This window comes from Panthera onca, chromosome A2, assembly GCF_046562875.1.
Source record: "Panthera onca isolate mPanOnc1 chromosome A2, mPanOnc1 haplotype 2, whole genome shotgun sequence".
Taxonomy (NCBI): Eukaryota; Metazoa; Chordata; class Mammalia; order Carnivora; family Felidae; genus Panthera; species Panthera onca.
Window position 1 is genome coordinate 163,170,952 of NC_138340.1, and position 12,691 is coordinate 163,183,642.

General features: G+C 66.4%; 1 protein-coding gene across 7 annotated transcripts in view; it reads left to right on the forward strand.

The window, feature by feature from the left end:
* AGAP3 (ArfGAP with GTPase domain, ankyrin repeat and PH domain 3) overlaps window positions 1–12,691 on the forward strand; it is a 55,265-nt gene that overhangs the window by 24,590 nt on the left and 17,984 nt on the right. For 2 of the 7 annotated variants that reach the window (XM_078437505.2, XM_078437508.2), the window contains exons 2-9: window positions 2,282–2,340; window positions 2,608–2,695; window positions 2,905–2,990; window positions 3,135–3,276; window positions 3,662–3,796; window positions 3,957–4,084; window positions 5,666–5,824; window positions 9,354–9,446. In XM_078437505.2, coding sequence (XP_078293631.1) covers window positions 2,282–2,340; window positions 2,608–2,695; window positions 2,905–2,990; window positions 3,135–3,276; window positions 3,662–3,796; window positions 3,957–4,084; window positions 5,666–5,824; window positions 9,354–9,446 — 890 coding nt within the window. Of the gene's footprint in view, window positions 1–19; window positions 1,026–2,281; window positions 2,341–2,607; window positions 2,696–2,904; window positions 2,991–3,134; window positions 3,277–3,661; window positions 3,797–3,956; window positions 4,085–5,665; window positions 5,825–8,245; window positions 9,194–9,353; window positions 9,447–12,691 lie in introns of those variants that run through there. The other 5 variants (XM_060633425.3, XM_060633428.3, XM_060633426.3 and 2 more) reach the window with 5 other exon arrangements.

Sequence of the window (12,691 nt, forward strand, 5' to 3'; positions counted from 1 at the left end):
TCGGCCCGACACCAGGTGCCCAGAGGCCGGAGGTCCGTGCGCCCCGGCCGCGGCCCCGGCCCGGGCCCAGCCCCGCGCCCCTCGCCATGGGCCTGGCCCTCGCCCGCGGGCCCTGAGCATGGAGCGGGGCTGGCCGCCCGGGGACGGTTGCAGCCGGGAGCGGCCCGCCGCCTGCCGCCGCGCTCTCAGCGTCTGCGACTCGCTGGACCTGCACGGCGCCCCGACCGGCCGCGCCGCCGTCGCCCTCCAGGCCGCCCTGAGCGCCGCGCGCGAACAGCCGGCGCGGCCGCGGAGCGTGTGCTCGGGCGGCCCGGGGCCGCCGCCCGCCGGCGCCCGCAGCCTGCTGCTCGGCCTCCTGCGCCCGCGCCTCGGCCGCCGCGGCCCCGCCGACGGCCGCCCGCACGCTCCAGGGCCCGCGCCTTCGGGGCTCCCCGGCTCGGCCGCGCCCAGCCCCGCGCCCAGCCCCGCGCCGGCCCGGCGCAGCCGCACGCGGGGCGCCCAGGAGCCGCGGCCGCGGCCCACCAGCATGACGTTCCTGGAGGTGAACCGCCTGGAGCTGGCGGCGGCCGAGGGCGCGGGCGCGGGGCTGGGCCGCGCGGGCAGCGCGGGCTTCTTGCGGGGCGCCTCGCTGTGGAGCAGCCAGCGCTGGCAGGTGCTCCGCGGCGGCGGCGGCGGCGGGCGCGGCGCCCCGAGTCCCCGGCGCGGCCTGTCGGCGCTGAGGAAGAGCTTCAGCTTCCGCCTGCGCCGCGGCCAGGAGATCCGGCGCGCCGAGTCGGGGCTGCTGCCCCGGGCGCGCACCCGCAGCGACGGCGACGCCAGCTCCCTGGGTGCCTTCCCCAGCCGCCGCGACCTGTTGCTGGGCGCCGAGGCCCCGCGCGCCGCGCCCGAGCCCGGCCGGCCCCGCACCGCCGCCGGCCTCTGGAGACTGCTCACCAGCCGCTTCCGCCGGAGGGAGCCCGCGCCCGCCGAGCCGCTGTGGAGCCGCCGGGCGGCCGCGGCCCCCGGGCTCCTGGGCGCGCCCAGCGGTAAGGGAGAGAGCCCGGCCTGGGAGTCCTCTCTGGCTGGAGCCCCTTGTTGAGAGCGGGGGTGAGAACAAACCGTGAACCTGTCTGGGAGAGGTGGGTGTGGTGTGCGGGGCCAGGGACCAAGTGAGATCGGCGCCCCTTTGGGCTCTGGGTCGCTGATGGGCTGGGGAAGTGGCCGTGGCAGAGGAGGCCTTCCAGGTGCGTCCAGTCGGGGTTGCCCGCCGCCGGGTGCTACCTCTGGCCCGTGGCCTGGTATGGTAGGAGACGAGGTCCCTTCCTCACTTTTGGCACCTGCAGAATTGAGGCCCAGGAGGGGCGGAGGCTGAACGAGTTTCTAGCTTCAGGGCGGGGCTTGAGCCCTCCCGGCTGCCTGTGCAGAGGAGCTGAGACTACTTGTGGACCCGATCGATGGTGGTGGCTACTCTTTGAGACAGCCTGGGGAGGGCAAGCAGGCAGAGAGGCCCGCCCAGGCCAGGGCCACCTGGAGCTGGCTGGAGGATGTGTGTTACAGTGCAGAGAATAAAGAACACGGGTCTGGCCGTGGGGCTGAAGGGGGCTCTGGGCAGCTAGAGGCTTCCCTTCCCTGGACGCTGCCAGAGGCAGGCCAGAGCTGAGAACTGGAGCCCAGGCAGCCCAGGAGGCGGGTCCCTGGGGAAAGAAAGGGTGGTGGCCTCCCAACTAAGGAGGAGCTTGGGGAGGAGGGCCAGTTGGGCAGGCTAGATAGCTCCCCATTCAACCTACCCTTCACAGAACAAGGCCAGGTAAGGGCTCCTCCCTCTTCACCCTGCCTAGGAATGTGGTGGGTGGCCCCACCCTGTGAGGGTGAGCTGTCCCTACTCGCAGGAGGCTGGCCCCCCTGCCCAGCTGCCAGGCGCCCAGCCCAGCTTGGGTCTGAGCTGAGACCTATTGGAGAGGCCTCTCATCTGGGCCCTGGTGGCACCAGGCCGGGTGTGACAGCTCAAGGTGGGAACTGCCTGCTGGAGCAGTAAGAGATCAGGAGGCACACGGGCCCAGGCGGGGGGCCCTGGGCCCACACCTCTCGGGGTCCTCTCCCCTGAGGACTATCACTCTTCCGGTCCCCTCCAGAAGAATTTTCCTGCCGCTCTCTAGGGAATCAGGGGTGAGGGTTGGGGTCCCATCAGGACCGTGCTGTTTTCTGGCCTTGGCCCAAGAAGGGGCAGTGTAGGACACAGCTGGTTGCAGATAGCACAGGTGTGTGCCACCTCGGTCCTGATGGGTGGCCTTCTCTTCTGCAGACTCCTTTGTGAACAGCCAGGAGTGGACCCTGAGCCGCTCGGTGCCGGAGCTTAAAGTGGTGAGTGAGCCCCTGTGGGAGGCCCAGGCCGCCCTGGGGCTGGGTGGGTACGGGTAGAGCAATGGGCCCAGGCTCTGCTGCACCCCACCCCCTCCCCCCGACGCCAGACCCTTCCTTTTCAGGTCTTGGCCTCTCTCCGAGGCCCCTTGCTTCTGGTCCTTTCCTTTCTGGCCCTTAGCTCTGGCCCCTCTCCTTCCTAACGTCATCTGCCTTTCCTGCCCCGTCTCTTCCCTCTGACCGCTGCTCTCACCCCTTCCTCTCCCACAGGGCATTGTGGGGAACCTGTCTAGTGGGAAGTCGGCCCTGGTGCACCGCTATCTGACAGGGACGTATGTCCAGGAAGAGTCCCCTGAAGGTGAGCGTCATTGGCTTACCTGGGCTCTGAGGCTGGCCCCTCTGCCCCCTTCCTCTCTTTGCTGTCGTCTGTGCAAAGGGGGGGGGGGGACTGGAGCCCCTTGTCCTTCCAAGTCCTCCCGTCTCCTGTGTTGCTAGCTGTGGATTTCAGAATCGCTTGGCCCCCGTGGGCTCTCCCACTTTGGGGCCTGACCATGCACTCTGTCCTAGGGGGTCGGTTTAAGAAGGAGATTGTGGTGGATGGCCAGAGTTACCTGCTGCTGATCCGAGATGAAGGAGGCCCCCCTGAGCTCCAGGTGACGCTCCTGCCCCAGCCCCGGCCCGTGGCGCCCCTTTCCCCAGGATCTGGTTGGGGCTGGGCAAAGCTGTGTGTGTGTGGACAGGGGCGCGGAGGTTGCCCGTGAGCAGGTGAGGGTGGTAATTCTGCTCCGTCCCCCTAGTTTGCTGCCTGGGTGGACGCGGTGGTGTTTGTGTTCAGCCTGGAGGATGAAATCAGCTTCCAGACCGTGTACAACTACTTCCTGCGGCTGTGCAGCTTCCGCAATGCCAGCGAGGTGCCCATGGTGTTGGTGGGCACGCAGGGTGAGCGGGCCCGCGGGGCTGGCACGGGGGAGGGGCGGTCCCGGGTCCCTCCCCTCTCGGTGCTTCCTGAGCCCTGGTGTCACCCCAGAACGGGCAGCGCCTCCTTACCACGCCCGCGCACCCTGGATCTCCCCCAGCTAGACCCTCCCACCTGCGTGACGATCGCGCCGTGTCTTTTGAGACGCGGGAACAGAGCAGCTGGCTCATTTCTCCTCTGAGTCGGTGGCAGGGCTGGTCTAAGGCCTGGAGGCCCTTACGCTTGTGCTCCGTGTCGCCCGCCGCCTCAGCTCCCCGCCCACCCGCCCTCTGCCCCAACGACCCTCCCGGGCCGTGGCACCTGCTTCTCAGCCGGCTGAGTAAATTCCCACCCTCCCGCCTCCGACAGACGCCATCAGTGCCGCAAACCCCCGGGTCATCGACGACAGCAGGGCCCGCAAGCTGTCCACGGACTTGAAGCGCTGCACCTACTACGAGACGTGCTCTACCTACGGGCTCAACGTGGAGCGCGTCTTCCAGGACGGTAACTCGGGCGCGGGGCGGGACGGCGCCCCCCGGAGCGCGGCGCAGGAGGCTCTGCGGGCCGGCGGGGGCCGTGGGCCCCGGTGGGGGCGGGGGACAGCTCTAAGCCGGGCTTCTCCCTTTCCCCCCAGAGGGGTAACTGACTCTGCTGTCCCCTGCAGTGGCCCAGAAGGTCGTGGCCTTGCGGAAGAAGCAGCAGCTGGCCATCGGGCCCTGCAAGTCACTGCCCAACTCCCCCAGCCACTCGGCAGTGTCCGCTGCCTCCATCCCGGCCGTGCACATCAACCAGGTGCGGCCAGCCTCCCCGCCTCCCGCCATGTGTCCTCCCCACCGCCCTCATCAGCCTGTCTGTCTGCCTGCGTGTCCCCACCCCGTCTGCTCTCGCGCCTTGCGGATAGTGTGGAAGCGCTGGCTTGAGTTCCCCATCGCCTGCACGCCTGGCCTGGCCTCATCTGTGCCCCGTGGTGACCGCCTCCCCGTAGCGTCCATCCCTGCAGCCACTTTAGCTGAAGCATCCTGAGCGCTCGCTCAGGTCGGTGCCGATAGGGCTGTGTCAGGAGCTGCGCCCCGCGGAGCCACACTCGGAGGCGCAGAAGAGTTCTCTTAGGCCCGCTTGCCCCTCAGCTGTGGGGCCTGCATTTGGAAGGACAGCACGTGCCCCACGGGGACACGTGTGCCGTGAGGGGCGTCAGGGGTGTTCCGAGCCAGGTCCTGCCCGTACTTTTCCCGTCACGACCCTCGGATGCCTGCCCGCTCGCTGCCTACTGCCTGGTTGTTTTCTGGCCCTTGGCGTTTGGGTCTGGCCCTTCCTTTTGTAACTCTTTCCCCGACTCCATGGCCGGCTCTGCAGAAAGCCCTGGGTCGTCACAGATGAGCTGGATCGAGTGGTCAGGCGCACACCCTCCGCTCTCCTTCCGCCAAGGGCTGTTGACTTGAGGGCCCGCCCCGGCCCACCAGCTTCCTGAGGACAGTCTGATGGCTTTTTCCAGAGGCCCCTCCTTTAGTGTTTAGAAGACAGACAGTTTAGTTTCCCTGTAAGCATCCCCCACGGAGAAGAGGTCTGTCTTCACTATCTCTGAACCGCTGCGCCTCAGCTGGCACATTTCAGGGCGTGTACATCTCGGCTCTGCGCGCGGGCCCTGCCGGGTGGCTCTGCCAGCTGAGGGCCAGCGTTTGTGCTCTTTGTGCACAGGGGAGGATTCGAAGAGGCTGTCAGGGCGGGACACCTTCTCTACCCAGTGACCATCTTACGGGCAGGCAGGGAGCAGGCCTTGGGCCGTATGTGTTTCCCGGGTCCCAGGGCAGTCACTGCTGTGCACTCTCTGTCTCCATCCTGTGATCCCTTCTGTCTCTCTTCCTGTCCCACCTCTGTCCCTCATCTGCTTACCCTGGTGGCAGTCTTTGCTCTGGTCTGCTCTCGGGCCTCGGCTCTCCCGGACCGCTGCCCCTGTCGCACACACTGTCCAGAAGCAGGCCTCAGGCTCCCCTGGCCCCCCTGAGCCCCACCCTGGCCTCCTGCCTCTTTGGCACAGGACCTGGGAGCTCATCCAAGGTGACCTCTTGCTTTGCGCCAGACCCACCCCTGAGATAAGACCCCACAGCGCGCTCACTTAACTCTCACCTCTGTCACTTAACTCTGGCCCGCGAGCGCTGCCTCTGATTCAGCTCGCTGGTGGGCACAGAATCACCCCTGCCGGGGCTCTCGGGGGGGCAGCCCCGTGCGGTAGTGACTGCGTCCCGCCGGCCTCCAGGCCGCCTCTGCTGCCCCCTGAGTCCCAGGCCAGGTCCCCATGCCTCAGGGGCTCCCAGCTCCCACCTGCTGCCTGCCCCTCACCCCAGAGCAGCCCTCAGCAGCCCTCTCTGTCCTTAGGCCACGAATGGCGGCAGCAGCGCCTTCAGCGACTACTCATCCTCAGTCCCCTCCACCCCCAGCGTCAGCCAGCGGGAGCTGCGCATCGAGACCGTGGCGGCCTCCTCCACCCCCACACCCGTCCGCAAGCAGTCCAAGCGGCGCTCCAACATCTTCACGGTATGTGCCCCGAGCCCTGCCCTGGCACCTGCCCTGGCACCTGCCCGGCTGCCTTCACTGAGTAGGCGGGGCCCAGCCCCCAGCTGGGAGGGAGCAGGCAAGAACCGCAGACGGCCGGCCACGGGGCAGCCCGAGTCAGGAAGATGCCACCCGCAGGCTCTCCATCCGCACAGACACACACAGCTTCCGTGGGCCCCTCACCAGGGCCCTCGCGCACATCCAGACTCTTCCAGATTGTTCTTCTGTGCCCACAAGGGCTTTCCCGCAGCGTATCCATACATACTGTCCTGCCTCCGCTGCATACACTCACTCCCTCTCCCTGACCCTTAGGTCTTCTGGGCCAGCTTAGCTTGAGGGATCTTTGGACGTGTCTGTCCTAACTCCCCGCTCCCCCCACCCCCCGCCCAACGCTCTTGATTCCACAGCTGTGAACCGAGCCCCCTAAGTTTTTGGCCCAAGGCCACACGGAGATTAGCTGGTGGAGCCTGAATGGGGGGCTCAGGCCTCCTTGTCCGCACTCTGTTTTCTCCGTGACCTTACGCTTCCCACCCGCGCCTGCGGGTCCCCCAAAGGCTTAGCTTTCCCCAGGCCTCACCTCCCCACCTCCAGCCCTCAGTCAGGCTCCCGCCCTCACAGACCTCACACCAGGGACCTTCCACTGCCTTCCACTGCTAGGGGCCCAGCCCCTCAACTCTTAGGTGCCCCCAGCATCTGAGACACAGTGCCCCCAGCCCCTCACCTCCAGCCAGGACTTGGCTGGGTCATTCTGGGAGGCTTGGGTCAGACACAGGTGGCTGAGCTGCCCGTGTGGATTCTCAGGAGATCACTCTGTACTGCTGCGTCAGTCCGTGCGCCTCTTTCGGACCATCAGGGCTTGGTCCCCAGCCTGGTCCCGCGTCCGGCCGGCCGGGCAGGCCCCGCCAGGCTCTCGGGAGCCCCGCCCAGACAGAGCCAGTGCCCCCAGGCCTTGTTCATTCATTCTCGCCTCCGCCCGCCCGGCACACTGCCGCTCCCGGTGTGCCCCGGTCCGTCTGCCCTGTGCCTGCCGTGTGCCCCCTCCTTGTCCATGCCGACCAACCCTTCCTGCTGACAGCTGCCGCCGCATGGCACTTCCCCAGCCCCGACCCTGCCTAGACCTGAAGCTTTTTGTTTCTGTTCATGCCCATTGAGACACACAGAGCCCTGGGCTGCCTGCTTGTGCCCACACCCGCTGCTGCCGCTGCCGTAGAGCCCTCGGGTGCCTGTGTTTGCAGTGACCGCCGTCTGCGCCCTTGGCATCTGCTGTCTGACACCCGCTCCCTCAGCACCATCCCGAACCTCCCACTTCCTCCGCTGCCAGGCCTGCAACACCCCAGGGCACGCTCTCCTCCCTCTGCCCCCCCTTCTATCCACCGTCCGTGCGCAGCTCCCGGCCTCCTCGCCGCGGCCCCTCGTGCCCCCTGCCCTGTGCTCTCTGCTGCCTGCTCCGCTGTGCTGCCTCCGCCTGCCATCCTTGCTGCGCGCGCCCATGGCACAGCCTTCCCTCGGGCCCTTTCATTCTCTCCATCTTCACTGTGGCGACCTTAGTTTTTCTTTCCATTGTTTCCATGGTGACCTCACTTGCGCCATTGTCCACGAGGAGGCCTCGAGACATGTCCGTCTCCAGGAGTGCATCTCGGGACCTCCCCCTCTCATCGTTGCTGTTGGGGCCACCTCCTCGCCCTCATCGTCCTCCCCAGCAGAGCCACGCCTGCTCTGTGGCCTGGTGTCCTTGTGACCCACCCCCCTGGATGTGGCCATCGATGTCCCCAGTCTCCCCCATGACTTCATGTACTCATTCTGTTGCCACTCTTGCCCCGGTTCCCATCCTGGGGGGGGGGGGGCTGCCCCTCGGGGCTCCCAGGGATCCTCCGGTGGTTGGGGGGCCTCCTGGCTCACCAGCCTGGCTGGGGCAGGCTGCACCCCCCCCCCCCCCAACCAGCTCTTTGCTCCGGGGACCCGGTGGCGGCGGTCCCCATCCACCTTCCTCCTCCCTGGGCCGAAGGGGCAGAGGCCGTGGCGCCCAGGAGACGCCCCGGGCAGGTGCTGATGGTGGAGCTGCGGGCAGCAGCCTCTGGCCCGATTCTTTCTGCTCCCTCGGTTGACCCCCCCGCGCTGCACTTGCAGTCCTGTGCCCTGTGTCCTCGGCTCCTGGCAGCCTGGGACAACAGGAGGGACAGGGGCCCCGGCTGCCCAGTGGCAAACATTCCCCGATGAGATGGACTGCCCAGCGGCCTCTGCCGCCACCGCCTCCTCCTCCTCCTCCTCCTCCTCCTCCTCCTCCTCTTCATCCCGCTGCCTCCTCTCCCCAGGCACCTGGGTCTCTGCCCTCACCAGTGCTGACCGACTCGTGCGGGGCTTGAGTATAACTTGCCAAAATCTTTATTCTTTCGATATTTGCAGATATGTGCCACTGTTTCCAACTTTTCATCAACAAAAAGGCCTTTCCAACTCCTTCCAAATTAGAAGACCAGGTGGTGACACACAGCACCTCTGGACATTCTCCCCTGTGCGGGGCCGGAGGCGGGCCGGGCCTTGGGACTGCTCTCAGATGAGAAGCGGCCGCCGTGCTCCCCACTCCAGAGACCCACAGGAACCTTTGTAACTAACCCCCACCCCCAGGGAAGGCTAGGAACGCTGGAGCCCGCGGCTGGGGGCTGCCGGGGGACCAGGCCCGGCTGGACGCGCTGCGCCAGGCTCGCTGCATGGAGAAGAAGGGAGCTCGGCCCCACGCCCGGCGCCCCGGGCCAGCGCAACGAGGCCCCCGAGGGGCGGGGGCGTCCGAGCGCCCGCCCCGGCCCAGCTGCTCCTGGGGGGAGCTTTCCCGCCCCTCCCTCCTCTGCTCCTTCCTGCATGGACTCCTGCCGTTCCTGCTCCGCTCCGGACGCCACGCCCACGCCGCGCGCGCGCGCTTGCCTTTCCCCCTCTTGGCCCCTCCCCGTTTCCTAGGATCCGCATTGGGGCGGGCTCTGCCCCAGGAGCCTGGCAGGGGCGCAGGGCCTCTTTTGGCCTCTCTCCTCTCTCTCTCCATCCACTGTGCCCCTCGGGCCTCGCCGACCGCGCTCGGTGCAACGTGCCGTGTGGTGTCTGTGCCGCAGACGGGCCCCTGCCCGCTCACTTCTGGACTTGGCTCTCCCCGGTTCTCGTGCCCTGTGCTCCCAGCCGTCCCTCAGCCCCACCGTCCACCTCTCCTCGCCCCTTCCCTTCTCTTACGCCCCAGCCCCTTGGGCTGCGCGCTCCTTGCGCCCTCGGTATTTCGTGTCCTTGCTCTTTTGTAAGGGGCGGGCCTGGCTCAGTGACCTGTGCTGCTCTGTATGGTGCCGTGTGTAAGAATAAACCCGTTGGAATACTCGTGGTCTCAGTTCCTTCCCGGTCCCGCCGCCCCGGCCCCGCCCCCACTGCTAGGGCCTGCCCAGGAGGAGGGAGGAGGGGAGGGCTGGGGAGTCCAGGCGGGCAGCTGTCCCCCGTGGGCCCTGCGCCCCTCTAACACGCCTCTTCTTTTCTCTTTCAGTCTCGAAAGGGCGCCGACTTGGACAGGGAGAAGAAAGCCGCCGACTGCAAGGTGGACAGCATCGGGAGCGGTCGGGCCATCCCCATCAAACAGGTCAGCAGTCCCTTCCCCTGTGGCCAGAGAGCGGTGGAGGTGAGGGATGAGGCCCAGGAAACGCTGGAGGGCGGCGCTGTTCAGCGCCTCTGGGGGCTGGTTACTGTAAGGCCAGCACTGCCCCTGCCGGGCCTGAATCCTCAACGGGAGAGCGGATCGCCTGCTGAGGGCAAACCCCCTGGGAAGAGAGGCTACCGGGTGGGAGCTCGGCCGTGTCCTCCTCACCACCACCGGGGGGCAGCAGAGAGCCACCTGCCGTCCTCAGCGGCTGGCCCGCGCGGGCTGGCGCTTCTGGAGCCGGGCGACCTGGCCCACCTCTCCCAGTCCCAGAAAAGGAATTCACAAAAGGGTACCCTGGGAGGGCTGGTCCTACCCTGGGTTCATTGGTGCAGTTCTGTCCACACGAGCCTCTGTTTGCTGGTAAAGGAGGAGCTGAGTTGGGCTGCCCCCTCCTGGCCCCCCTTTTTTTTCTGAGTCTCTGCCTGGCAGGGCTGGGCCACTAGACAACCTGCCCCCAGAGCAGTCCCTGTGCTGGAAAAAGACATTGAACAATGGAGGGCGTCCTTGTGCAAAGATGGCGGTGTGTCGAGCAGGGTTCTTGAGCTGCTGAGCTGGATGGGGGTGAAGCGAGGAGGTGTCCGTCTCTGAGGTGCCCACGAGGTTGGGGGCAGTGACTTGGTTGGCTGGTCGCTGGGCCCGGCGCGGATCTTGGGAGCTGGTGGTGAGATGCGCCGTGTCTACGGGGGCCACGTTGTCTGTCAGGTGTTGACCACAGAGGAGACTGGTGTGGCCAGACCACCAGAGCTTGGCCAGGCCCGGGCCCTGGGGTCGGGTTAGTCCTCCAGGCTGGGCCTGCTGGGGCCCGTGGGCAGTCTGACCAGAATTCCTATGTGAGAGTGAGATTCCGACCCCACAGTGAAGGTTATTTAGAATGGAGACCCCTGGAAGCGTCAGGGTCCCAGAAGGCAGGGAACTACCCGTCACGTAATGCCTCTGCCCTCCCCTGAAATAGCGTCACACTGAGGCCTGGCAGAGACCAGTCTAGTGGGGCCACCTCCGGAGAGGCCACGTGGAGTGGCTGAGAGAGACGTGTCTCTGTGTGTGTGTCTGGGTGCAGAATCGGACCCCACAAACCTGTTGGTGATGTGATCCCGTGTCTCTGGGACTCTGCAGACCGACCGCCTCCTTGGGGGGGGGGGGGGCGCGAGCCAGGCACCATGGATGCGTCCCACTGACGCCCGTCACTGTCTGCTTTGGGGGCGGGTGCATTCTGAGAGGGTGTATTCGCGCACACAAACGTTGAATAAATACAAGAGAACACTTTCTCCAGGGCCTTTGCTCTGAGATAAACGTGGTCTCAAATGCCTGCATCCTGTTTGGGGTTCCATCTTGTTTGGGGTACGGGCCAAGGTATCTGTTCCCTGAATCCCCCACAGAGAGGGGAGGGGAGAACTGAGGGGTGGGGGTGAGGCCCTGTGAACTTGCACCCGGGGTTTGGGCCCAGCCCCTGGCCAGCCTAAGGGGTCGACTAGGCCACTTGGCCGAAAGAGGCCACTAAGCCTCAGGGACGCCCTGCAGGAAGGAACCTGAGCGCTGATTCGTGGCGGGATGTCTCGGGGCTGATTCGTGGCGGGATGTCTCGGGGCGGTTAGGGTGTGCCTGCGCTGGGGTTGGGGGGGGGGTGCTCCCTGCTCTAGTTTCCCAGCCCCAGGGGCTCATCCTCGAGGCGACTTCCCCCAACCTCCAGCTGCCCGCCCCGGGCGCTCTGGCCCCTTCCCCACCCTCGGGTCCCTTCCTCCCCATTCCACTCCTTCCCCCTCCCCGCCCCCCCACTCCTGCTGGGAGTGGAGATTGCATTTCAGTTGCCATTTGCATTCCCAATCAATCCGGACTCCGCAATTAAGCCGGCTGGCGGAGCTGGGAGGGAGGCGGCGGCGGAACGGGTCCTCTGGGGCTGGCGCCTCTGCGCTGCTCCCATTCCGCCCCAGATTGCTTCCTGCTCCGCCGTGCGCAGCCGGGCCGGCCAGGGAGGGGAGCAGGAACCCCTGTAGCTCGTCTCCCTCCTCGGAAGGCAGGACTCGAGAGGGAAGGAGGCGCTGGGTAGGCAGGCCTATCCACTGTGCGGCTAGCCCAGCCTTTGCCGCCTGCTCTGCGTCTGGGCCGGGCTGGCAGGTGAGAGGCGGGCTGGAGGCACGAGTGGGTGGCAGGTTGAGGCCCTGGCCGGCTTTTCTCCATCAAGCCGGGCTCTCCTCCCACACCCCTGCCGGTGAGCTCACTGAGCTCATTAGCGCTGGTCCGTGGCTCCTCCCGGACCGAGGCCCAGGTGAAGGAGGGGAGAGAGTTCTGGGTAGAAAAGGGCCTCCCTCCTTGGCATCCTGAGTCCTGATTCCGTGCTGGGAAGAGGGAGGAAACCTCCATACGTGAGTCTCTCTCCCTATCTGTCTGTGGAAACTGAGGCTCAGGTGGTCACTTGTTTGATGTTAGGGGCTAGCTGGCGGCAGAAGGGGAGGCGGAGTCTGGCTTCCCTTTCCCTCGACCTGACCCGGAGCTGGGACCGGGCCCAGGAGGGAAGGGCTCGGCCATGATGGAGAGGAAGGGTCAGGCGAGGGAGGCCAGGGCGGGGCCTGGGAGGATTTGAGAACAGAGGCTGGCGTGGACTCTCCCACCGGAGGCTGAGGAGGTGTGGAAGAAGGAGAGAGGAGGGGCAGGGGAGCTGCCGTCCCCCCAGCGCTTCCTGAGGGCACCGGGTGAGACTGGGGGCTGCCTTGTCCAGAGTCTGGCTGTTGGTTCTCGTGGGTGTCGTCCACAGCCCGGGGACGGGGAGCAGCTCACCATTGCCTTGTTCCTGGCTGTGAGGGGTGGATGCCACGCCCAGAAGCAGGTCACTGAGGCTCCTTCATGGACCCCTGGGCAGGGGCCTGACTGCCTTCCGGAATGTTCCAGCCACCCACTCCAGTGAAGGTCCCATTAATACCACTCGTCTTCAGATGCTCCATGTGAGGATAGGGTGTCGTGCTGAGGGGGACCAGGTGGTAGAGCGTGTCCTCAGATGGCCCCGGACGCTCAACTGAATCTCCCCGCAACGGCATCTGCCTTTTGGGGGCGGCGGGAAGAAAGAGAGAAAGGAAGGAGTGCTAGTGGGGATGTATTGAAAGGTGGGAGACTTTCTCAGCCCCATCTTGGTCCCTCGTGAGGAGGTAGATCGGGCAGGAAATTCCAATCGCCTGTTGGCTAACCTCCTCCCT